The sequence below is a fragment of the Ovis canadensis genome, chromosome 2 (genome assembly GCF_042477335.2).
Source record: "Ovis canadensis isolate MfBH-ARS-UI-01 breed Bighorn chromosome 2, ARS-UI_OviCan_v2, whole genome shotgun sequence".
NCBI lineage: Eukaryota > Metazoa > Chordata > Mammalia > Artiodactyla > Bovidae > Ovis > Ovis canadensis.
In genome coordinates this window covers 28,822,134-28,848,155 of record NC_091246.1, presented here as the reverse complement: position 1 = coordinate 28,848,155, position 26,022 = coordinate 28,822,134, and the positions used below count along the sequence as shown (strand labels likewise).

Sequence of the window (26,022 nt, the reverse complement as noted above, 5' to 3'; positions counted from 1 at the left end):
AATTAAGAACTTCAGAGACCTGGAAACTACGGGGTTTCCCTTGTATATTACTTGTCGCTTGTCCCTTGCTGCTTTTAATATTCTTTCTTTGTGTTTAGTCTTTGTTAGTTTGATTAGTATATGTCTTGGCATGTTTCTCCTTTGGTTTATCCTGAATGGGACTCTGGGCCTCTTGGACTTGACTGACTTTCCTTTTCCATGTTGGGGAAATTTTCAACTATAATCTCTTCAAAAATTTTCTCATAGCCTTTCTTTTTCTTTTCTTCTTCTGGGACCCCTATAATTTGAATGTTGGTGCATTTGATATTGTCCCAGAGGTCTCTGAGACTATCCTCAGTTCTTTTCATTCTTTTTCTACTTTATTCTGCTCTTCAGAAGTTATTTCCACCATTTTATCTTCCAGCTCACTGATTCGTTCTTCTGCTTCAGATACTCTGCTATTGATTCCTTCTAGAGTATTTTTAATTTCAGTATGTGTGTTGTTTGTATGTTTATTCTTTAATTCTTCTAGGTCTTTGTTAATTGATTCTTGCATTTTCTCCATTTTGTTTTCAAGGTTTTTGCTCATCTTTACTATCATTATTCTGAATTCTTTTTCAGGTAGTTTGTCTATTTCCTCTTCATTTATTCCTCTTCTGTGTTTCTAGTTTGTTTCTTCATTTGTGTAGTTTTTCTCTGCCTTTTTATTATTTTTTTTTAACTTACTGTGTTTGAGGTCTCCTTTTCTCAGGCTTCAAGGTTGAATTCTTTCTTCCTTTTGGTTTCTGCCCTTCTAAGGTTGGTCCAGTGGTTTGTTGTAAGCTTTGTATAGGGTGAGATTTGTGCTGAGTTTTTGTTTTTCCTCTGATGAAGGCTGAGTGAGGTGGTAATCCTGTCTGCTAATGACTGGGTTTGTATTTTTGTTTTGTTTGTTGTTTAGATGAGGCATCCTGCACAGGGTGCTACTGGTGGCAGGTGATGCTGGGTCTTGTATTCAAGTGCTTTCCTTTGTGATGCTCCCCAGGGTTAGTTCTCTGGTAGCCTAGGATCTTGGAGTCAGTGTTCCCACTTCAAAGGCTCAGGGCTTGATCTCCGCTGCTGGCACTGCACCAGAGCTGGAGCCAGAGGGAGCCAGGAAAGGGCCGGGAGGAGCTGGGAGCCAGTGAGCAAGCCTGAGGGGCAGGACACAGGGCACAGATGTGTTTTTTCACAAATTGGTTTGTGGCAACCCTGCATCAAGCAAGTCCATTGGCACCATTTTGCCAATAGCATTTGTTCACTCCATGTCTCTGTGTTACACGCTGGTAATTCTCACACTATTTCAAACTTCATTATATTATATTTGTTATAATGATCTGTAATTAGTGACCTTTGATGTTATCATTATAATTCTTTTGGAGCACCAGGAACTGGAACCACATAAAATGACAATCAACAAATGTGTGTTCTGAGTGCAAATACCAACTGGCCATCCCCCATCTCTCTTTCTTCCTCAGGCTCCCCATTCCCTTAGGCCAAATTAGGCCAATTAATAACCCTACAAATGGCTTCTAAGTGTTCAAGTGATAGGAAGAGTCACAGGTCTCTTACTTTTAAATCAAAGGCTGAAAATAATCAAGCTTAGTGAGGAAGGCATGTTGAAAGCTGTGATAGGCTAAAAGCTAGGCCTCTTGTAACAAACAGCCAAGTTGTGAAAGCACAGGAAATGTTCTTGAAGGAAATTAAATGTATTGCTCCAGTGAACACACAAATGCTAACAAAACAACTTATTGCTGATATAAAGTTTTAGTGGTCTAGATAGAAGATCAAACCAATCACAAAGCGTGAAATCATTAGTCGCTCAGTCATGTCCAACTCTGCCATGACTGTAGCCTGCTAGGCTCCTCCGTCCATGGAGTTCTCCAGACAAGAATACTGAAGCAGGTTGCCATCTCCTTCTCTGGGGGATCTTCCCAACCCAGAGATCGAACCTGCATCTCTTATGTCTCCTGCATTAGTAGGCAGGATCTTTACCACTAGTGCCACCTGGGAAGCCCAAACCAATTACAACATTTCCTTAAACCGAAGTCTAAGCCAGAGCAAGGTCATAACTCTCTTCAGTTCTATTAAGGATGAGAGAGGTAAGGAAGCTGCAAGAAAAATTTGAAGCTACCAGAGATTAGTTCATGAGGTTTTAGGAAAGAAGCCATCTCTATAACATAAAAGTGAAAGATGAAGCAGTAAGGGCTGATGTAGAAGCTGCAGCTAGTTATCCAAAAGATATTGCTAAGATAATCCATGAAAGTTAGGCAACACTAAACAACAGATTTTCATTGTGGATGAAACAGACATATCAGAAGAAAATACCATCTAGGAATTTAATAGCTAGAGAGAAGTCCACGTCTGGCTTCAAAGGACAGGTTGACTCTTGTTAGGCGCTAATGCCACTGGTGACTTTAAATTGAAGCCAGTGTTCATTTACTATTCCAAAATTCCTAGGGCCCTTGAGAATTATGCTCCATCTACTGTGCCTTTGCTCTATAAATGGAACAAAGCCTGGATAACAGCACATCTGTTTACAACATAGTTTACTAAATATTTTAAGCCCACTGTTCGGGACTATTTTTCTGCTTAGGAAAAAAATTCCTTTCAAAATTACTGCTCACTGACATCCAAGAGCTCTGATGGGAGATGTACAGTGAGATTACAATGTTTTCATGCCAGCTAACAAAACATCCACTGTTTCCCGATCTATTTCCCATGAAGTGATGGGCCCAGATGCCATGATCTTAGTTTTCTGAATGTTGAGCTTTAAACCAACTTTTTCACTCTCCTCTTTCACTCTAATCAAGAGGCTTTTTGTGGGCTCCAAAATCACTGCAGATGGTGATTGCAGCCATGAAATTAAAAGATGCTTACTCCTTGGAAGGAAAGTTATGACCAACCTAGATAGCATATTAAAAAGCAGAGATATTACTACGCTAACAAAGGTCCATCTAGTCAAGGTTATGGTTTTTCCAGTGGTCATGTATGGATGTGAGAGTTGGACTGTGAAGAAGGCTGAGCGCCGAAGAAGAATTGATGCTTTTGAACTGTGGTGTTGGAGAAGACTCTTGAGAGTCCCTTGGACTGCGAGGAGATCCAACCAGTCCATCCTCCAGTCCTGGTTGTTCACTGGAAGGACTGATGCTGAGGCTGAAACTCCAATACTTTGGCTACCTCATGCGAAGAGCTGACTCATTGGAAAAGACTCTGATGCTGGGAGGGATTGGGGGCAGGAGGAGAAGGGGACGACAGAGGATGAGATGCCTGGATGGCATCACCAACTCGATGCACTAGAGTTTGGGTGAACTCTGGGAGATGGTGATGGACAGGGAGGCCTGGCGTGGTGCGATTCATGGGGTCGCAAAGAGTCGGACACAACTGAGCAACTGAACTGAACTGAATACAACATCCATTCCATAGCCCATGAATCAAGGAGTGGTCTCAGCTTTTAAGTCTTACCAGTTACATTTTGTAAGGCTGTAGCTGCTACAGATAGTGAATTCTTCTGATGGATCTGGGCAGTCAACTGAAAACCTTCTGGAAAGGATTCCCCATTCTAGATACCATTAAGAACATTCATGATTAATGAGACAAAGTGAAAAGATCAACAATAACAGTTTAGAAGAAGCTGATTCCAGCCCTCATGGATGTCTTTGAGAGTTAAAGACTTCAGTGGAAGAAGTAACTGTCGATGTGGTAGAAGCAGCAAGAGATCTAGAATTAGAAATGAAGCCTCAAGATGTGACTGCACTGCACATCATAAAAATTTTATCTTTATGATAAAATTTTACTGGATAAGGATTTGTTTCTTATGGATGAGCAAAAAGAAACTCTTCTTGAGACAGAATCTACAAGTAAAGATGCAGTGAAGATTGCTGAAACAAGAGACTATTTAGACTATGACATAAATTTAGTTGGTAAAGCAGTGGCAGAGTTTGAGAGGACTGACTCCAAGTTTTGAAAGAAGTTCTACTGTGGTAAAGTGCTTTCAAAGAGCATTTCATGTTTCAGATAAATCATTCATGAAAGAAAGAACCAACCAATGCATCAAACTTCATTGTTATCTTATTTTAAGAAATTGCCACAGCTACCCCAACCTCCAGCACCCACTACCCTGATCAGTAATTAGCCATGAACACAGAGGCAAGGCCCTCCACCAACAAAAAGATTACGTGCTATCGGCTTAGGTAATGATCAACATTTTTTAGCAAAATGTATTTTTTAATTAATTATGTTCTTTAGACATAATGCTGTTGTGCACTTAATAGAGTATAATATAGTGTAAACATAACTTTAATATGCACTAGAAAGCCAAAAATTCATATAACTCACTTTATTAAGATATTTGCTTTATTGTAGTGGTCTGGAACCAAACCCACAATATCTCTGAGGTATACCTGTAACCACATTAACAGAAAATAGAAAAGTCACATGGTCTTCTCAATAGAAATAGAAAAGGCATTGAATAACTCAGCACCCACTCCTAAAAAATCTCCTAACAAATCAGGAATAGAAGGGAACTTCCTCAATTTGATAAAGGTTATTTATTTTAAAGTAAATCAGGGCTTCCCTGGTGTTTCAGTGATAAAGAATCTTCATGCCAATGCAGGAGACATAGGTATGATCCCTGATCCAGGCAGATCTGACATGGTGCAGGGCAGTTAAGCCCATGCACCACAACTCTTGTTGAGCCCGTGCTCCAGGGCCTGGCAACCAAAACTACTAAGCCCATGTGCTGCAACTACTGAAGCCCATGCACCCTGGAGCCCATGCTCAGCAACAAGCGAAGCTACCGCAATGAGAAACCCATGCATTTCAACAAAAAGTAACCCCTGCTCGCTGCAACTAGAGAAAGCCTGTGCAGCAACAAAGACACAACATAGCCAAAAGTAAAATAAATAAATAACATTATTTTTTTTTTAAATAAACCAAACAACATCAAAAAAGCCTACAGTAAACAATTTAATGGTAAATGCTTCCTCTTTAAGATTGGGAACAAAACTAGAATTTCCACTATCAGAAATTAACTACATGCAGTTAGGCAAAACAAAATAAATAAGTAAAATGTATACATATCAGAAAGGGGAAAAAAATCAAATTCACAAACAATATTTTACGTAGTTAGAATTAGTGGCTTCAACAAGTCTGAGCGATAAAGAACACCTCAAGGTAGAAAAATCAATTGTATATCTATATATCCACAATAAACACTTAAAGTGAAATAGTAAGATACAATCTATATCTAAAACCATCAAATATCTAGAAATATATCTAGTAAAATATATGATCTCTCTAAAAAAATATATAAAATGTTTTTATCAGATTTTAAATAATACCTATTAAAAAGAAAATGCCTATGTTGGAAATTCAATCTTGTATCAACTCTTTTCATCATTTTAGTGCCAAATCAATCAAAATCCCAACAGGTTTGTTGTTGCTTTCCCTTACAGAACTGAACAAGTTGACTTTTTTTTTTGAGGTACAGTTGATATACAATGTAAGCTGATGTAAATTTCAGGTATACAACCTAGTGAGTCACAAACAACTGACAAATAATTGATCTTCCAAGTATACAAGCAGCTCATGCAGCTCAATACCAGAAAAAGAAACAACCTAATGAAAAAGTGGGCAGAAGACCTAAACAGACATTTCTCCAAAGAAGACATACAAATGGCTAATAAACACATGAAAAGATGCTTAACATCACTCATTATTAGAGAAATGCGAATCAAAACTACATCTCACACTGGTCAGAATGGCCGCCATCAAAAAGTCTGCAAAGCATAAATGCTGGAGAGGGTGTGGAGAAAAGGAAACCCTATTGAACTGCAGGTGGGAATGTAAATTGATACAGTCATTAGGGAAGACCGTATGCCTATGGCCGACTCATGTTGATGTATGGCAAAAACCATCAAAATACTGTAATTATCCTTCGATTAAATTTAAAAAAATTATACCCAATTTATAGCTATTTTATAGCTATTATTAATTATCAGCTATATAACCTGTGTTGTATAATATATCCTTGTAGCTTATTTTATACATAGTAGTCTGTACCTCTTAATCCCCACCCCTACCTTGCCCATCCCTCATCTCTCTCCCCCTAGGTAACTACTCATTCGTTCTCTATATCTGTGGGAAGTGTTTCTTTTTTGAACAAGTTGATTCTAAAATTTATATAGATAAGCAAAAGGTCAAGAAGAGCCAGGCATTAATTAAAGCAAAGACATTATTGAAGAAAGTATAGAAGAATTTACCCTATTGGGTATCAAGATTTACTGTGACTCTACAGTGATCAGGACAATTCCTATGACTCCAGGACAATTTCGTATGAAAATAAAACCTTACTTCATGCCACACCAAAAATCAACTGCAAAAGGTATTACCAAATACCTGCACATGCTACATCAAAAATCAACTACAAAAGGTGTCTACCAAATACAATACGGTTTCTCAAATATCTGTAGGACCTTAAGGTAGATAAAACACAAAGACTACTAAAGAAAGAAAGATATAAATTAATCTTAAAATTATGACCTTCCCTTCTGAAAGGGACAAACTTCATTAAGAGAGTAAAATGGCTAGGGGAAGAAGATATTTGTAACACATATATCTGACAATGGACTTCTTGACTTCTTTCCAGAACACATAAAGAATTCCTTCAAACCAATAAGAAAAAGACAACCCTACCAAAAAAAAAAAAAAAAACAACTGGGGAAGAGACTTAAGTAGATGCCTCATGGAAAAAGAAATTAAAAGGCCAATAAGCATATGAAAAGGTGCTGAATCTCATTGCCCAATAAACCGCTATTACCAACCACTATTACCCACTCACCAGAATGACTAAAATTAAAAAGACCCACAAACAAGTGGCAGAGAGGGTATGGGGCCACAGGAACTACCCTAGCCTGTCAAACTACCTTAGCCAGTTGTAGGGAATATAAGCTGTTTCACAATATCTTCTAAAGCTGAATATGCTCACATCTCTGGCCCAGAAATTGTACTCCTAAGAATATACCCAAGAGAAATGTATGTACATATTCACTAAGAGATCTGTACAAGAATGTTTTGCAAAACCTTTATTTGTAACAGTCAAACTGGGAGCAACTCAAATATCTGTCTACCACAGAATGGGTGAACTGTAGCATATCCATTTAAATACATCACTATAAAACAATGAAAATATGGAAATGAATGCAATAATATTAGTAAATTTCATACATGTCATATAGAACTTCAAAAAAAAGAGATATACTTGATTCTGTAATTATGAAGTTCAAACACATAAACTAAAATATAGGTATGGAAGCCAATACAATAGTTAACTTGAGGGAAAAATGCAAGAGAAATAACTTACAGGAAACCAACAGGGATTCTGATTAGCTGCCAGTATTCCATATTCAAACCTAACTTATAGTTCTCCAAGAGTCTTCTTCATGACAAATAATTGAGCTGTACATCTTTTGCTGTGCAGTTTTATATGTTGCTGTATTCCACAATACAAGTGGTTAATGAATAAAAAGCTAAGAAAATTAAAATTTTAAATACTAAAAATATAAATTATTTTTGAGGGCATGTGGAAAACAGGGCCCTCTACTATTACAAGAAGGAACATAAATTGGCAAAGTCTTTTGATCTATCAAAAATAAACCCAGCATTTGAACTTCTAAAAATCTCACTGGCAGATACGATTAAGTGCACAAGGGTTAAAGTACAAAAATGTAAACATTATTTTTACTACTAACAAAGATAACACTCAAAAAAATTACAATTAGTCATATGACCATACTAACAAGAACAACACTTTGGGGAGTATAGAGAACTTCCAAGGCCCCTCTGACAAAACAATGGTATCCCTATTAACACTGTTAATGCACTGGTAGGCTTGCAGAAGGTAAGGGAAATCCCCAACCCAATCCCCTCTTCTCTCTGTCACTCCCAAGAGAGTTGAAACTAGAGGTTTGAGCAAAGAGCAATAGAGAAGGCTGAGCTGCCCTGTAGGCAACATCAGTGTAGGCATGGTTTCTAAGAATAAGCCATAGAGTACAGCATCTAAACCTGAGACTTCTCCCTTAAGCCAAAGATCCATATTTTCTCTGGAGAAAAGCATTCCCTACTTAGGTCCCCAGGATTCTCATAGATTAGTGTTAGTCACTCAGTCGTGCCCAACTCTTTGCGACCCCATGGACTGCACCTCTGTCCGTGAGATTTTCCAGGCAAGGATACTAGAGTGGGTCGCCATTTCCTTCTCCAGGGGATCTTCCCAACCCAGGAATCGAACCTGGGTCTCCTGCACTGCAGGCAGATTCTTTACCAACTGAGCTACAATTAAGGTCAAACAAACATGAGCTCATGATCATACAACTTTGAAAACCCAAGCAGCATGGATGAGCCGGCCAAAATAACAAGAGATTATTTGTTTTAACCTCCAATGTTTTATTGTATCTTTTAAGATACAGAATATAAAATATCTATTCATAAATTATTTAAAGAAATAAAAGATGGAGTTTAAAAATGGGCAAGCAACAAGGAACTATCAAAAATACCAAGCAGATGTGAAAATCAACCAAACAGAATTCTGAGAAATTAAAAGTATAATTACTGAAATGGAAAACTCAATGATCAAATAAATTAACAGATTAGACAAAAGTGAAGACAAAATCAGTGAACTGGAAGGCAGAACTAAAGAAAATGATAAAATGAGGTCTGCTATATAGAGAGTCTAGGAAGAAAAGAACAGGATAATGGAGAAGAGAGAATATCTGATGAGAAAATGGCTGAGAATTTCCCGGAACTAATAAAAGACATATCCACAAATAGAGAAAGCACAACACAAACTAAGCAAAATAAATTAAAAGTACACCACACTGAATCACACTGCACTAAAATGGCAAATTAAATACATAGACTTTAAAAGCAACTATAGAGGGAAAAAATCACCTCCTGAGAAAGGGCAGTTAGACAAACAGAAAACATCTTAGCAGCAATATCCACAGTCAGATAATGTTGCAAAAAATGATTAAATGCTAAGAGAAAACAATCAAGCCTTTCTTTACACCCAGAAGAAACTACCTTTTAAAACTATGACAAAATATAAATACTGTATATCCAGATAAACAGATACAAAGATAACTTACCAAAAGATATTCACTAATGTAACTTCTAAAGGATATACTTCAAGAGGAAAACTGTAAACTATATGCCAATAAATTAGACAACTTAGACAAAATGGAAAAATTCCTTAAAAGATATGAAATAACAAAACTGACTTAAGAAGAAATAGATAGCAAAATTATACCTATAAGAAGTAAAGAGACTCAACTGGGTATCAAAACATTAACGACAAACAAAAGCCCAGACCCAGATGGCTTCACTGGTGAATTCCATCAAATAAAGAATTACCATCAATCCTTCTCAAATCCCCCTGACCCCCAGAAAAAAACAGGCTGAAAAACTACTTCCCAATTCATTCGACAAGGCCAGTATTACAGATTCGTACCTCTTATGAGTATGAACACAAAAAGCCTCAACAAAATAATAGCAAATTGAATCCAGCAATACACAAGAAGACTTATATGCCATGACCAAGTGGGGTTTATCCCAGGAATGCAAGGTTGGTTTTAATATCCAAAAATGAATATGTCATATCTATAGAATAAAAAACAAAAACCACATGATAATATCATAATAAATAACAACTGATGCAGAAAAAACATTTGACAAAATACGATGTCCTTTCATGATAAAATCATTCAACAAATTAATAAGGGAACTTCTCCAACCTGATCAATATACATAAAGCCCAAAGTTAACATTATACGTAATGATGAAAGATTGAATACTATCCCCCAAACCAGGAACAAATCAGACAGGGATGTCTGTTCTTGCATTTAACACTGCACTAAAACTTCTAGCCAAGTGCTAGTATCCAGGAAAAAGACGTAAAAGGCCACCAAATTGGAAAGAACGTAGAAAAACTATCTCTAAATGATCTTACATAGAGAAAATCCTAAGGAATTCACTAAAAACAACTTATTTAAAACCTAATGAATTCAGCAAGGTTGTAAGCTACAAAATCAATACAAAAAAAAACAAACAACTTCATTTACAATAGCATCAAAAAGAAAACATTCAGGAATAATCTTAATAAACTACAAAATGCATCTCTGAAAAGATTGTTGAAATAAAAACAAAGATCTAAATAAATGGAACAGCATCCCGTGTTAACAAACTAGAAGACTTACTGTTGTGAAGATGGCCATACATACTATGCAAGCAAACTGCAGGCTCACCACAATCCCTATCACAATCACAGCTGGTTTCTTTGTAGAACTTGGCAAGCTGATTCTAAAATACATAATGGAATTATAAGGGACTCCAAATAGCCAAAACAATATTGGAAAAGAGCAATTTCAAAACTTACTAAAAAGCAACAGTAATCAAAGGACGTACAAGCGTAAGTATAGATATAGATAGATATAGATATAGATATCAATGGCACACAAATGAATATCCAGAAATAAACCCATACATTTCGGGGAAAAAAAAATTAGTCTCTCAACAAATGGTGCTGAGATAACCGAATTACCACATACCAAGAATGAAGGTAGATCCCTACCACAAATCATATATAAAATTAACTCAAAATGTATCTAAGAATGTATCTTAAATGATTCTTAAATCAAAATTTAAGAGCTAAACTCTTTGAAGAAACAGAAAATTGACCTTTGATTTAGCAGTGAATTCTGAAATATGACACGAAAAGCATGAACAACAAGAACAACCAACAGATAAACTGGACCTCATCAAAGTTAAAAACTTTCTCATTTCCTACTCCAGGAGATCTTCCAAACCCAGGGATCAAACTCGCATCTCCTACATCTCCTGCATTGGCAGGTGGATTCTTTACTGCTGAGCTACCTGGGAAGCTCACTATGCAGTATACTTAAAACTAACATAATATTGTATGTAAAATACAAATAAAAAATTTTAATTGCAAATATTTTGTAACAAGGAACATGATCAAAAAACTGAAAAGGACTCTGAAAGAAACTTCATGTATTTGCAAATCATATACTAAGGGCCTCCTATCCACAATGGACAGAATTCTTACAACTCAACAATGAGACAACACAATTAAAAAGTGAGCAAAGGATTTGAATAGACATTTCGCCAAAGAAAAATACAAATGGGCAATAAGCACAAGAAAAAAATGCTTAGTCTTCAAGGAAATGCAAATCTAAACCACAGTGAGATACCCTTTCATACCCATCAGGGTGGCTAAAAACAAAAGGGCAGATAATAGGTGCTGTCAGAGAGAGAAAGAAGCTGGAACCCTGTATACTGCTGGTGGGGATGTAAAATGGTACAGCCATTTTGAAAAAAAGTCTGGCAGTTCCTAAAAAGTTAAACGTAAGTTACCACTTGACGTAAGTATATACCCAGAAAAATAAAAATATGCCCCCACAAAAATTTATACACACATATTTATAGCAACATTATTCATAATAGCCAAAAAGTGGAAAAGTCCAAATGCTCATCAAACTGATGAATGCTCATCAAACAAAATGTAGTAGCTCTATAGAATTGAATACTGTTCAGTCTCAGAAAGAAATAAAGAATTGATACCTGCCACAACAACAGAAGCAGAAGATATTAAGAAGAGGTGGCAAGAATACACAGAAGAACTGTACAAAAAAGATCTTCACGACCCAGATAATCACGATGGTGTGATCACTCACCTAGATCCAGACATCCTGGAATGTGAAGTCAAGTGGGCCTTAGGAAGCTCACTACAAACAAAGCTAGTAGAGGTGATGGAATTCCAGTTGAGCTATTTCAAATCCTAAAAGATGATGCTGTGAAAGTGCTGCACTCAATATGCCAGCAAATTTGGAACACTCAGCAGTGGCCACAGGACTAGAAAAGGTCAGTTTTCATTCCAATCCCAGAGAAAGGCAATGCCAAAGAATGCTCAAACTACTGCACAATTGCACTCATCTCACATGCTAGTAAAGTAATGCTCAAAATTCTCCAAGCCAGACTTCAGCAATACCTGAACTGTGAACTTCCAGATGTTCAAGCTGGTTTTAGAAAAGGCAGGGGAACCAGAGATCAAATTGCCAACATCTGCTGGATCATGGAAAAAGCCAGAGAGTTCCAGAAAAACATCTATTTCTGCTTTACTGACTATGCCAAAGCCTTTGACTCTGTGGATCACAATACACTGTGGAAAATTCTGAAAGAGATGCTTCTTGAGAAACCTATATACAGGTCAGGAAGCAACAGCTAGAACAGGACATGAAACAACAGACTGGTTCCAAATAGGAAAAGGAGTACGTCAGGCTGTATATTGTCACCCTGCTTATTTAACTTATATGCAGAGGACATCATGAGAAACGCTGGGCTGGAAGAAACACAAGCTGGAATCAAGATTGCTGGGAGAAATATCAATAACCTCAGATATGCCGATGACACCACCCTTATGACAGAAAGTGAACAGGAACTAAAGAGCCTCTGATGAAAGTGAAAGAGGAGAGTGAAAAAGTTGGCTTAAAGCTCAACACTCAGAAAACGAAGATCATGGCACCTGGTCCCATCACTTCATTGCAGATAGATGGGGAAACAGTGTCAGACTTTATTTTGGGGGCTCCAAAATCACTGCAGATGGTGACTGCAGCCATGAAATTAAAAGACACTTACTCCTTGGAAGGAAAGTTATGACCAACCTAGAGAGCATATTGAAAAGCAGAGATATTACTTTGTCAACAAAGGTCCCTCTAGTCAAGGCTATGGTTTTTCCTGTGGTCATGTATGGATGTGAGAGCTGGACAGTGAAGAAAGCTGAGTACCGAAAAATTGATGCTTTTGAACTGTGGTGTTGGAGAAGACTCTTGAGAATCCCTTGGACTGCAAGGAGATCCAACCAGTCCATCCTAAAGGAGACCAGTCCTGGGTGTTCATTGGAAGGACTGATATTGAAGCTGAAACTCCAATACTTTGGCCACCTCATGCGAAGAGTTGAGTCACTGGAAAAGACCCCGATGCTGGGAGGGATTGGGGGAAGGAGGAGAAGTGGATGACAGAGGATGAGATGGTTGGATGGCATCACCGAATGATGGGCATGAGTTTGGGTAATCTCTGGGAGTTGGTGATGGACAGGGAGGCCTGGCATGCTGTGACTCATGGGGTCACAAAGAGTCGGACATGACTGAGCGACTGAACTGAACTCAACAATACACACGAACTCTGAAAATATTATTTTCAAGTGCAAGAAGCCAGTCATAAACGATCACCTATTAAATGATTCCATTCATATGCACTATCTAGAATAGCAAATCTATAGAGATAAAAAGTAGATTCAGTTCAGTCGCTCAGTCATGTCCGACTCTTTGCGACCCCATGAACTGCAGCACGCAAGGCCTCCCTATCCATCACCAACTGTTGGAGTCCATCCAAACCCATGTCCATTGAGTCAGTGATGCCATCCAACTATCTCATCCTCTGCCATCCCCTTCTCCTCCTGCCCTCAATCATTCCCAGCATCAGGGTCTTCTCAAATGAGTCAGCTCTTTGCATCAGGTGGCAAAAGTACTGGAGTTTCAGCTTCAACATCGTCCTTCCAGTGAACACCCAGGACTGATCTCCTTTATGATGGACTAGTTGGATCTCCTTGATGATGGACTAGTTGGATCTCCTTGAAGTCCAAGGGACTCATAAGAGTCTTCTCCAACACCACAGTTCAAAAGCATCAATTCTTTGGCGCTCAACTTTCTTTATAGTCCAACTCTCACATCCATACATGACTACTGGAAAAACCATAGCCTTGACTACACGGAACTTTGTTAGCAAATTAATGCCTCTGCTTTTTAATGTGTTGTCTAGGTTGGTCATAACTTTCCTTCCAAGGAGCTAGAGTCTTTTAATTTCATGGCTGCAGTCACCATCTGCAGTGATTTTGGAGCCCCAAAAAATAAACTCCAACACTGTTTCCCCATCTCTTTCCCATGAAGTGATGGGACCAGATACCATGATCTTCGTTTTCTGAATGTTAAGCTTTAAGCCAACTTTTTCACTCTCCTCTTTCACTTTCATCAAGAGGCTTTTTAGTTCCTCTTCACTTTCTGCCAGAAGGGTGGTGTCATCTGCATATCTGAGGTTATTGATATTTCTCCCAGCAATCTTGATTCCAGCTTGTGCTTCCTCCAGTCCAGCGTTTCTCATGATGTACTCTGCATATAAGTTAAATAAGCAGGGTGACAATATACAGCCTTGACGTACTCCTTTTCCTATTTGGAACCAGTCTGTTGTTCCATGTCCAGTTCTAATTGTTGCCTCCTGACCTGCATACAGATTTCTCAAGAGGCAGGTCAGGTGGTCTGGTATTCCCATCTCTTTCAGAATTTTTCAGTTTATTGTGATCCACATAGTGAAGAAAGTGAAAGAGGAGAGTGAAAAAGTTGGCTTAAAGCTCAACATTCAGAAAATGAAGATCATGGAATCTGGTCCCATCACTTCATGGCAGATAGATGGGGAAACAGTGGAAACAGTGTCAGACTTTATTTTTGGGGGCTCCAAAATCACTGCAGATGGTGATTGCAGCCATGAAATTAAAAGACACTTACTCCTTGGAAGGAAAGCTATGATCAACCTAGACAGCATATTAAAAAGCAGAGACATTACTTTGCCAACAAAGTTCCGTGTAGTCAAGGCTATGGTTTTTCCAGTAGTCATGTATGGATGTGAGAGTTGGACTATAAAGAAAGCTGAGTGCCAAAGATTTGATGCTTTTCAAATGTGGTGTTGGAGAAGACTCTTGAGAGTCCCTTGTACAGCAAGGAGATCCAACCAGTACATCCTAAAGGGAATCAGTCCTGAATATTCATTGGAAGGACTGATGTTGAAGCTGAAACTCCAATACTTTGGCCACCTGATGTGAAGAGCTGACTCATTGGAAAAGACCCTGATGCTGGGAAAGATTGAGGGCAGGAGGAGAAGGGGACGACAGAGGATGAGATGGTTGGATGGCATCATTGACTCAATGTCCATGGGTTTGGGTGGATTCCAAGTGTTGGTGATGGACAGGGAGGCCTGGCATGCTGCGGTCCATGGGGTCACAAAGAGTCGGACACAACTGAGCGACTGAACTGAACTGAACACAGTCAAAGGCTTTGGCATAGTTAATAAAGCAGAAATAGATGGTTTTCCGAAACTCTCCTATATTTATATGATCCAACAGGTGTTGGCAATTTGATCTCTAGTTCCTCTGCCTTTTCTAAAACCAGCTTGAATATCCGGAAGTTCACAGTTCACGTATTGCTGAAGCCTGGCTTGGAGAATTTTGAGCATTACTTTACTAGCATGTGAGATGAGGCAACTGTGCAGTGGTTTGAGCATTCTTTGGCATTGCCTTTCTTTGGGATTGGAATGAAAACTGACCTTTTCTAGTCCTGTGGCCACTGCTGAGTGTTCCAAATTTGCTGGCATATTGAGTGCAGCACTTTCACAGCATCATCTTTTAGGATTTGAAATAGCTCAACTGGAATTCCATCACCTCTACTAGCTTTGTTTGTAGTGAGCTTCCTAAGGCCCACTTGACTTCACATTCCAGGATGTCTGGATCTAGGTGAGTGATCACACCATCGTGATTATCTGGGTCGTGAAGATCTTTTTTGTACAGTTCTTCTGTGTATTCTTGTCACCTCTTCTTAATATCTTCTGCTTCTGTTAGGTCCCTACCATTTCTGTCCTTTATTGAGCCCATCTTTGCACGAAATGTTCCCTTGGTAGCTCTAATTTTCTTGAAGAGATCTCTAGTCTTTCCCATTCTATTGTTTTCCTATTTCTTTGCATTGCTCACTGAGGAAGGCTTTCTTAAAAGTAGATTAGTAGTTGCTTAGTGGGGTGAGGAGATAAGATACTGGCTAATGGGTACAGAATTCTAAAACTAACTATGATACTGCTTATGCATCTGTGAACATAGTAAAAACCATTAAATTGAATACTTTAAGTGGGTAAATTGTATGGTATGTAAATTATATCACAATAAAACTTTCAGAGAAAAAGGAAAGCCAGAGATGTCAGAATATTCAGCAAAGATATAGGAACATGTGACAGATCAAATATCTGTATAAAATAATACTATAAATTGTGATTTTTTTTAATTAAAAAAAAAGAACGTGGCAAACAGAATACCTGGCAAAAACGACATACAAGTTGGGAACATAAATGGAATTAAAGTAACCCAATTCCTTATATGTTTGTGTGGCAGGGAGTGAGGTGGGTATAGGAGTTAAAGTGTTAATTTTAGTCTTTAAATATGCATGATCAAATTGGACAAGTAACCAGAAAAATGTAGTAGCAGAATGTCTAACTTCTAAACCAACAGGAAAAAAGGAATATTAAAACTAGCAAACAAAAATGAACAGAAGTCAGCAAAATATGGGCCAAGGGCCCAATCTAGCCCACCACCTGTTTTTGTAAATAAAGCTTTACTGGAGCACAGCCATGCTCTTTTACATTTGTCTCTGGCTGCTTCTGAGTATAATGGCAGTGTTGAGCAGATACAACAGAGACCAGATGGCCTACAAAGCCTAAAGCACTTACTGTCTGGCTCTTTATAGAAAAAGTTGCTGACACCTACAATGGAATACTAAACAACAGTCAGAAAGCAAGAATTACTCTCAGCTGCAGCTCCCTGAGCTTTGAAATAAATACAATATTCTCTCCTCTCATTTCATCAGAGGTACAAAGCTCAATAAGATAAACAATATTTGTGAAAGAACTTTTTAATCATCTGTGGCCTAGGAATGTGTTCAACCTGTTCTCCAGCTTCAGCTTCACATACACCCTCTTCAGATTCCAACTAACAGAACCTAAATCTCTAAAACAACAACAAAAAGATAGACCCTTATATTCCAATACAGAGAGATGTCAAGACACATTAGTTTAAAGGCAAGCTAGTAACACATTAATGTGAGTAACTCCTCAAATAGGATGAGTTAGTGAGTGAGTGTTTGTATATGTGTTACTGTGAAGTTCTGAAAAGATAACAGTGGATATCTATTTCTCGGGCAGAAATAACACTCTATGAAGTATACTCACCTCTTGAATCCTTTTCATTAAATTATTCGTTTGGAGATAATCGTGGGTTCTGAATACACTTTACCCAGTCTCCCTCAATGGTGACATCTTACAAAACTATATAGTACAATATCACAGGCAGGATAGTGACATTAATACACTCCATGATTTTATTCCAGTCTGCCCTGGACCCCGTGATACAGCTGTCCTGGTCCTGACAATGTGTCTGTGGTTCTCTCTCGTTAAGAGTCCTCACTCCTGTCTCCAGCCAGGGCTGAGTGTACCCTCTTCTGTGGCTGTGTTGTGTATGTGTACTATTTCATCACACGTAGGTTCATGCATCATCTACCACCACAGTTAAAATACAGAGCAGCTGCATCAGCACATGATTCCACTTGTTGACCTTTTATAACCACAGCCCCTTCCTTCCATCTCCTCCTCATCCCACAGCAACCATTCATTCATCTTTGTCATTTCAAGAATGTCATATAAACAGAATCATGGTGTGTGATCTTTTGAGATTGACTTTTGTCATTCAGCACATTTCTCTGGAGATTCACTCAGGCTGTTGTGTGTATCCAGACTTTGCTCAACAGTTCCAGCTTGTGTAACCTATAGTAGGTCACCTGCTGACAGGCACTTGAGTTGTGCCCAGTTTCCAACAATTACAACAATTCCAAACCAGGCTGCTGCGAACACCTCTGTACAGGGTTTTGGGTGAGCCTGAGTCTTCCCTTCTCTGCAACAAACGCCCAGGAGCACAGGTGCTGGGTCACAGGGCATGGGCATGATTAGCTCTGCGAATCTAGTTTCTCGGCACCAGCATTCAGCGTTGTCTCAGTGTACTTAGTTTACTCATTCTGAGAGTTGTGTAATGATTGCTTGAACCTAAGATTCCATTTACATATGAAGTAAGAAATTGCAATAAAGTTAAAGAGTAATCCATCCTTATTACAATTTTGAAAAATACAGAAATGTGTACAAAAGGAAGTAAACGTCTATGCTTCTTCTCTCGATAAAAGGAATAATGATACTTATTTCAAATCAATGTACCCAATTTGCAGACAATGTAGGGCAGTCCATCACTTTATTCTGATAGAGGCTCCCTTTTGGATTTCTCCCCACCATGAGGACAACTCCACCCCAAGATACCTCAGTTAATTTCCTCTGGGCTCTTAGATTTGGAGGGGACCTCCTCAAAAACTGAATGGCCACAGAGGAGGGTACACACAGCCTTGGCCAGAGACAGGAATGAGGACTCTTAACAAGAGAGAACCACAGACACATTGTCAGGACCAGGACAGCTTAATCAAGGGCTCCAGGGCAGCTGCCCAGAGGAGGCAGAGGAGGTCATTCTGTTTTGTTCCTTTCCTTTCATCACTTCACTCCCACTAAAACAGTGTTTCTCAACCATTTCAGCATCTAGCAAAACCTCTGACAGCCTGGTGAAGCCTATGGATCCTTCCGAGAAAAACATTCTCAGGAGTGACAAATATAAAGATATCATGAGACATCTATAGCAACTACAGTGTGAAATCAAAAGGTCAGATTTCTCTTAATGGCCAAGTTGGGGGTCCTGTTGACCCTACAGTGGTTGCAGCCACATTCTTCATGGAAGGAAAACACTAAACTCAGTCAGAGATTATGAAAACATGTAAGTTTTTTTCCTATCCAAGCTCAAGGAGCCCCTGAATGCCCTGATTTCACAGAATCAGAAAGAACAGGATCAGGCCTCTTCCCTAAGAGATTCTCTCAGGGTGCCGCTTGGCCTGAAGTAGAGGAAGGAAGGAAGCCAGCCACATACAACCACAGGCGGGGGTCTGGGCCCAGAATCCCCCCCTGAGGGCTATAGGAGAGATGGTCAGCACAGGTCTGTTCTATGGCTGCTAAGAAGGAAGCACAGACCCAGCAAAGGGAGGGTGGAGAGAGGGCTGAGCTCAGGGTGGCCTGGAGCCAACTAAATAAAGGGAGCTCCTCCCTAGAAGCTACAGTAACATGCCATCACCTGGCCCAGTCTATCTGGGGGAAACTTTAGCCACTTTAAAAAAACATTTTTTAATTGGAGAAAAATTGCTTTACAGTGTCACACTGGTTTCTGCTGTACAACAATGCCAATCAGTCATAATTATGTATCTCCCCTCTCTGGGGAGCCTCCCTGCCCTCCCCACATCCCACCCCTCTGAGCTGTCATAGAGTGCCTGCTGGGCTCCGTGTATTATAAAGTAGCTTCCCACTAGCTATCTGTGTTACATATGGCAGTATATATATGTAAACTGGTTCCAGGCCACCCTGGGCCTCCCCTCCCTGCTACCTTCTCAATTTGTCCCACCTTCTCCACCCCCCGCCCTGTCCACAAGCCTGTTCTCTATATTTGCGTCTTCATTCTTTTCCTGCAAATAGGTTCATCAGTACCATTTTTCTAGATTTCATATACTGCATTAATACATAATATTTGTCTTTCTCTTTCTGACTTACTTCACTCTGTATAACAGGCTATAGGTTCATCCACCTCACTACAACTAACTCAAATCTGTTCCTTTTCATTCAGTTCAGTTCAGTCGCTCAGTCGTGTCCGACTCTTTGCGATCCCATGAATCACAGCACGCCAGGCCTCTCTGTCCATCACCAACTGCCAGAGTTCACCCAAACTCCTGTGCATCAAGTCGGTGATGCCATCCAGCCATCTCATCCTCTGTCATCCCCTTCTCCTCCTGCCCCCAATCCCTCCCAGCATCAAGGTCTTTTCCAATGAGTCAACTCTTCGCATGATGTGGCCAAAGTATTGGAGTTTCAGCTTCAGCATCAGTCCTTCCAGTGAACAACCAGGACTGATCTCCTTTAGGATGGACTGGTTGGATCTCTTTGCAGTCCAAGGGACTCTCAAGAGTCTTCTCCAACACCACAGTTCAAAAGCATTGATTCTTTGGCACTCAGCTTTCTTCACAGTCCAACTCTCACATCCATACATGACCACTGGAAAAACCACAGCCTTGACTAGACGGACCTTTGTTGGCAAAGGAGTGTCTCTGCTTTTTAACATGTTATCTAGGTTGGTCATAACCTTCCTTCCAGGGAATAAGCGTCTTTTAATTTCATGGCTGTAATCACCATCTGTAGTGATTTTGGAGACCAAAAATATAAAGTCTGACACTGTTTCCCCATCTATTTCCCATGAAGTGATGGGACCAGATGCCATGATCTTCGTTTTCTGAATGTTGAGCTTTAAGCCAACTTTTTCACTCTCTTCCTTCACTTTCATCAAGAGGCTCTTTAGTTCTTCTTCCCTTTCTGCCATAAGAGTGGTGTTATTTGCATATCTGAGGTTATTGGTATTTCTTCCAGCTTGTGCTTCCTCCAGCCCAGCGTTTCTCATGATGTACTCTGCATAGAAGTTAAATAAGCAGGGTGACAATATACAGCCTTGACCTACTCCTTTTCCTATTTGGAACCAGTCTGTTGTTCCATGTCCAGTTCTAACTGTTGCTTCCTGACCTGCATATAGGTTTCTCAAGAGGCAGGTCAGGTGGTCTGGTATTCCCATCTCTTTCAGAATTTTCCACAGTTTATTGTGATCCACACAGTCAAAGGCTTCAGCATAGTCAATAAAGCAGAAATAGATGTTTTTCTGGAACTCTCTTGCTTTTTCCATGATCCAGCAGATGTTGGCAATTCTCTGGTTCCTCTGCCTTTTCTAAAACCAGCTTGAACATCTGGGTTTAATCCATAATTCTTCTGCTTTAACCATCAGGAGTAGGTACTGGGAAACACTTCTTATGAAAATTCTGAGTTAGTGTTAAGACCCTAAGGAGCACATAGTATGTTTTTGGAAGAGTCTACCCACCTTTGTCAATGCAAAAGCCACTGTACCATCATCCTCAGTGGAAAGATCGAGCAGCCTCTGGTAAAATGCTTCATCATAAGGCCCATCTATTTGCAATGTTTTTCTGAAGAACAAAGCACAAAAAAACAGGATAGCAAAGCTGCCTGGAAATCATCTATTAAACTGTTTGCAGTTTAAGAATCATACATCTGTTTTTAAAGAACATTAGTGGATTTATCTCTTCCTAATGCTAAACTGTTATGAAGCATGAAAGTTTTAAACACAGCTTGCAAGACCAGACACCAGGAGAGCCTGAATGTCTCCTGTTTATGACAAATGGTGTCAAGGTCCGAGAGTCTAATGAAGGGGTGACAGGGAGGAAGCCAGGCCAGGCAACAGCTGCACCCCCCACCACATGCCACAGGTGTGGATCCTTGCAACCCACATCAAGACAGTCAGGAAATGGACAAGGAAGCGCCTGAAGGCCAAAGCCCAGCTGGGGCTGAGTGAAAGCGGCTCACTGGCTGTGGAGCAGCACTGCCCCCTGCAGGCTCAGCTCCAACTCAGAACATGGAACTGACTAACAGGGTTGTCAGGACATACTCTCCTTTCTAGAGATGGGAAAGCGGTCTCTGATCTGACAGGACCTTGGTCCTCCTTCACGTGGCACTGAATCCCCGGGCTGGCCCTGCATCTGGGTGCAGGGAGCGGGTAGCTGGGGTGAGTCATCCTCCTGGGAGGCCTATGCAGTCCTCCCACGGGGTCAACCTGCTACCCTCATCCCCATCTTGCCCTCAGGGCTGCTCAGGGCCCCACACAGGCTGAGAAAGGGCAGGGGAGCACTGGGTCTATGCCTCACCTCTCCTCAGGAAACTCCTCCAGGTACCGCTCAACCCGCCGGTACAGAGGATAGAGGCCTTCGATGTCCAGCAGGTCCAACATCTGCACCTGGAGGGTTTTGTACAGAAGACAGCCCTTCGGTAACCCTGAGCGCTCCGGGGTGTTTTTTCCTACCAAGAACATCAGGGGAAAACGAGAAGTTTACTGTCAAGGACTGAAGAAGGTGGCGGGCACAGGCCGCACCCTGCCTCACGGAGCTGCTGGGGCTGGACGAGTGCACGTTCTGGGTTAGGCACGAATGAGAGGCAGGCCCCACAGCTCACTGTGCTCATCTCCCTCCTCTCAACATCCTTCAGTCTCCATCACACCAGCGCAGTCTAGAGAGAGAACCCTCAGTCTACAGAAGACTAGGCACCAAATGTAAAATGACCACAGTAACATCCTCACATCGCAGTATGGCATCTGCAGAGCCCAGGGCCACAGCCTGTGTCGAGAGGGGTGACCACACTGAGCAGGGAGCCATCGGGGCAGGGACGGTGCAGAAATGAGGTCCATTCCACACTCAAGTGTTCTCAGGGGCCTGAAGGGCTGGGGAGACAGAGTCCTAGCTCATGTATCCCATCCTTTGAGGAAACAGCCATGTCCGATGAACGAACAAACATCACTGAGGCCGAGCCACAGGGAGCAGCGGTGGCCATGTCCAGTTCTGACACTCTGACCTCCCACTTCTGGCAAAACATGCTCAGTCATGCCAGACAGAGTGAAAATGCACAGGTCCAGCTAGAAGGGATTTGTACAATTACAGGTTATTCATACAGTAGAGTATCTACCTTATGGTCAAAAAATAAGTTTAAAAAATAGCATGTAGAATACATTGTACCTCCCATGGGTCAGACTTGTGTCTGTGTACATATGCAGGGAAGGTCTGGAAGAAAAGTCCACAGGGGTCTCAGTGACCAGTGTCCACCTATGTGTCCTTCCAAACAAGTTCTGTCTACTTACAAGCAGTTAAGTACCCAAACCCGGGCATGAGTTTACAAAAATCGTCTGAAATGAGTAGGCATCACTTTTGCAACAAGAAAAATACCCACAAAATTCATCTGTGGCATGAATAACATGGCATGGGGGACAAAAGAAGGGTGACTTGTGCCCAGGTAGCTGCATGGGGAAACCACCGCACCTAAAGTCCATGCAGGAGCAAAGCTGCTGTCTCCCGGTGTCACACCCCACGGCATCCTCAGAGGCTCCAAGAGACTACAGGAACCGTCAGTACAAAACGGAATAATCTGAATCCTAGTCAGCCCCTCAAAATAAGATCCTGGTTATGGCTCCACACGCTACGTGCTTGAGCATGCTGGCGAGCCTGCCAGCAGATGACAAAGGTGGCAAATGAGGAGCCCGTGAACATCCATGGCAAAACCCAAATCAGTCACAAAGCCACCTTGAAGTTTGGATGCCCACTGAGTCAAGCCAGCCCATGGCAAGTCTGTAAGGAATGGGGCCTAGAGTAGGAGACACCCAGAGTCACGGGTCTCACACATCTGTGTTCACAGCCTGTCTGCAAACTGCCACCCACTGAGGCCACCCGCCCGCCCTGAAGGGCCTTGCACTGTGGGAGTCCAATATTCCGGGCCTCAGTCCTCTCCATCTAAGAGAAAGGCCAAGGAAAACCTACCTCCAGGGTTGCAATGAGATGGAACCATGTAGAGAAACCACAGAGGATGTGCAGACATGTTGAACGACATTTAGAGAAAATCTTACAGCCCATATGTATGCTGCAGTTTATAAACCCAGACAGGAGATGAGAACGGTAATGTCCCCACCTGGGGCTGAGAGGATAGGCCCAGCTCTGGGGAGCCCTGATGGGACCAAGGCTGCTCCCACAGAAGCTCCGTGAGGCCAGGCAGGACCCTCGCAGGCCATGCCACAGGCTCTGCTTCCCCTGCGCCCAGCCCACCCACCAGGCCTACCTTGGCAGCGCAGGCTCCTGCTGAAAGGGCTGGCTTCACAGACGGGTGGGCCCCGCAGCCCAGGCCCCGACCTGAGGGCACCCGCCCGGCCCTTGTCCGAGCCACTCAGTAGCACCCGTGTGATGACACGCACCAGCTCCCGGATCACAGCCCTTGTGCAGTGGGGTCCACTGGCCAGGCCATTGGATGGGAAGAAGAACGGCTTCAGGTGGTGCGCGAGCTCACTCCAGTCAGCCATGGGGCTGCGGGCATCTTTGCAGCCATAAATCAGCTCACCATTCTTCAGGAAGGGAAAGAGACAGGGAAACATCAACTCCACAGGTTGATAGAAAAACACCTCCATCCCCACCCACTGGACAGGCAAAGGTACTTGACATTCACACGTGCCCCCATTTAGGATCTCTACCCACCCTCATGTACCACATTAACTGACCAAGTGGAAAAGCCCACTGGAACATGAAAAAGAAGAAAGGTTCTCAAAAACCAAAGACCAGAAAGGCCCCAGACCTGAGACTCAAACCCTCAGACAGGAACACATGGTATGCTGGCAACCTCAAACAAACTCAGCCCAAAGCATAAACTCCCAAAGATCCTAGCCTATTACTGAAGAGGCCAAGTGACACTGTGCTACTGAGGGACACTAGAGTGTCAGTCTGGCCCTAAGCAGACAAATTGCTCAACCACTGTGGGTGTACACTGGCAGCCAGCATCCCAGAGCCTTCTGTCCTCTGTGAAAGACTAAGCCAGGCTCCAGCCAGAGTGGTAAAGGCCATCAGCATCGCTAATACAGAAGTCTTCATTTTGGAGGCCAATCCTGCCTTTTAAAACAAAGTCCAGCAAAGAAACTCCTCATGGCACCAATGATCCCAGGACTACAGAAAGGGACGCTCAGTAGGTGCAACCCCATGACTTTTTACAGGGGTCTGCAATGTCCAGGAAAAAGCCCCTGATCAGCAGCCAATCCCAGGGGAGAGACATTTTCTAGTCTGTGAGAGTGTGGTCAGCACCCTCCAGTAGGTCCCCAATGGCCTTCATCCCTTGATACTCACACCCCGTAGTTCTCTCTCCAAACAGTGGAGGTTTAGTCTGTGTGACTGACAAAATACAAGTAAAGCCAACAGCATACCCCTGGCAAGATTAAGATGCTGTGGATTCTGTCCTGATAATTCTCTTCTCAGATCACAGCAGCCACATGGAACTGCCATGGAGCTGTGGAGCCTCCTGCCAATGGCTGTGGAGGCACCGTCCGAGCAGCAGAGCCTCTGCCCCCACAGCTGAGCCCTCAGATGAGATGCAGCCTTGAGGGGCCCGGAGCCAGAACCAGCTATGCTGCCCCTTCTGGCCACAGAAACTGAGAGGATAAGTGGCTGTTATGCAGTAGTAGATGATACCATGAGGACGATCCCAGCTCTGCCCCCAGGTTGCAGATGGGGGTCAGTTCAGTCCACTAAGAAGCGTGGACGGGGATTCAGTAGTGTGATGCCTCCCTAGGAGTCCCCTGTCAGCACTGTCAGAGGCCATAGATGCGGGTGCCTAGGGAGATGGGAACACAGCTGAGGCCGCTGCTGACCAAAGGACCAGGAGAAACCAACAAGAGATGCTGCCCCTTGAGATGGGCCTTCAGAGGTGGGGCGGGGAGGTGAAAGGAAAAGCAGGAGCTTCTGGGAGGAAAGCAGGCCAAGACGAAGTATGGAGCCAAAACCACTCAACGTGGGCTGTGGCCAGAAGGTAGGGCCAGGGCTCAGCCTGCTGTCCAGTGCGGGGGCAGCCTTGGCCCACCATGAAGCTCTCTCCTCCAGGCCCAGGAGCAGCTGAGTGACCCTGCACAGTAGAAGGCCTTCTCTCCCCAGTGCCTGGAATCCAGGCAGACAGGCATCTTACGTATACACATAGAGTTGTTCAAGAACCTCATGTGACATTTGCAGAGAGCTATCGTCCCAGTCTCTATGACAGTCCCACGTGGCCCCCATCACATCTCACAGGGGTCCAGTATTAGGGTGGACAGAGCCACAGGCTTGGAGTCTGTGAACAACATTCAGACAGACAAGGAGAAGGCGCCAACGGCAGAGAACACAGTGGCAGCATGGATCATGATCCAGGAGACCTCTCCACACTGGAACTTCACAGAGAGAGCTTGCCAGCACTTGCAAAACGTACTGCATTGCTCCTGGTGTTATTTTAAAAAGCCATTCCATGTCACTTCTTCTAATCCATCTCTTTTGAAACTATTATCTCAATCTCTGGATTTTCCCCCTAGCTGAGTTCAACAGAAGCAGCAGAGAGCCAGGGTTCTCAGTCCCAGGTCCC

General features: G+C 42.0%; 1 protein-coding gene across 2 annotated transcripts in view; it reads right to left on the bottom strand.

Annotated features, from left to right (window-relative positions):
• IPPK (inositol-pentakisphosphate 2-kinase) overlaps window positions 1-26,022 on the bottom strand; it is a 60,510-nt gene that overhangs the window by 8,575 nt on the left and 25,913 nt on the right. Inside the window, exons 9-11 of one of the 2 annotated variants that reach the window (XM_069575678.1) lie at window positions 23,716-23,995; window positions 21,765-21,915; window positions 20,927-21,029 (exon numbers count right to left, since the gene is read on the bottom strand). In XM_069575678.1, the coding sequence (XP_069431779.1) occupies window positions 20,927-21,029; window positions 21,765-21,915; window positions 23,716-23,995 (534 nt within the window). The remainder of the gene's footprint in view (window positions 1-20,926; window positions 21,030-21,764; window positions 21,916-23,715; window positions 23,996-26,022) is intronic. The other variant, XM_069575679.1, reaches the window with a different exon arrangement.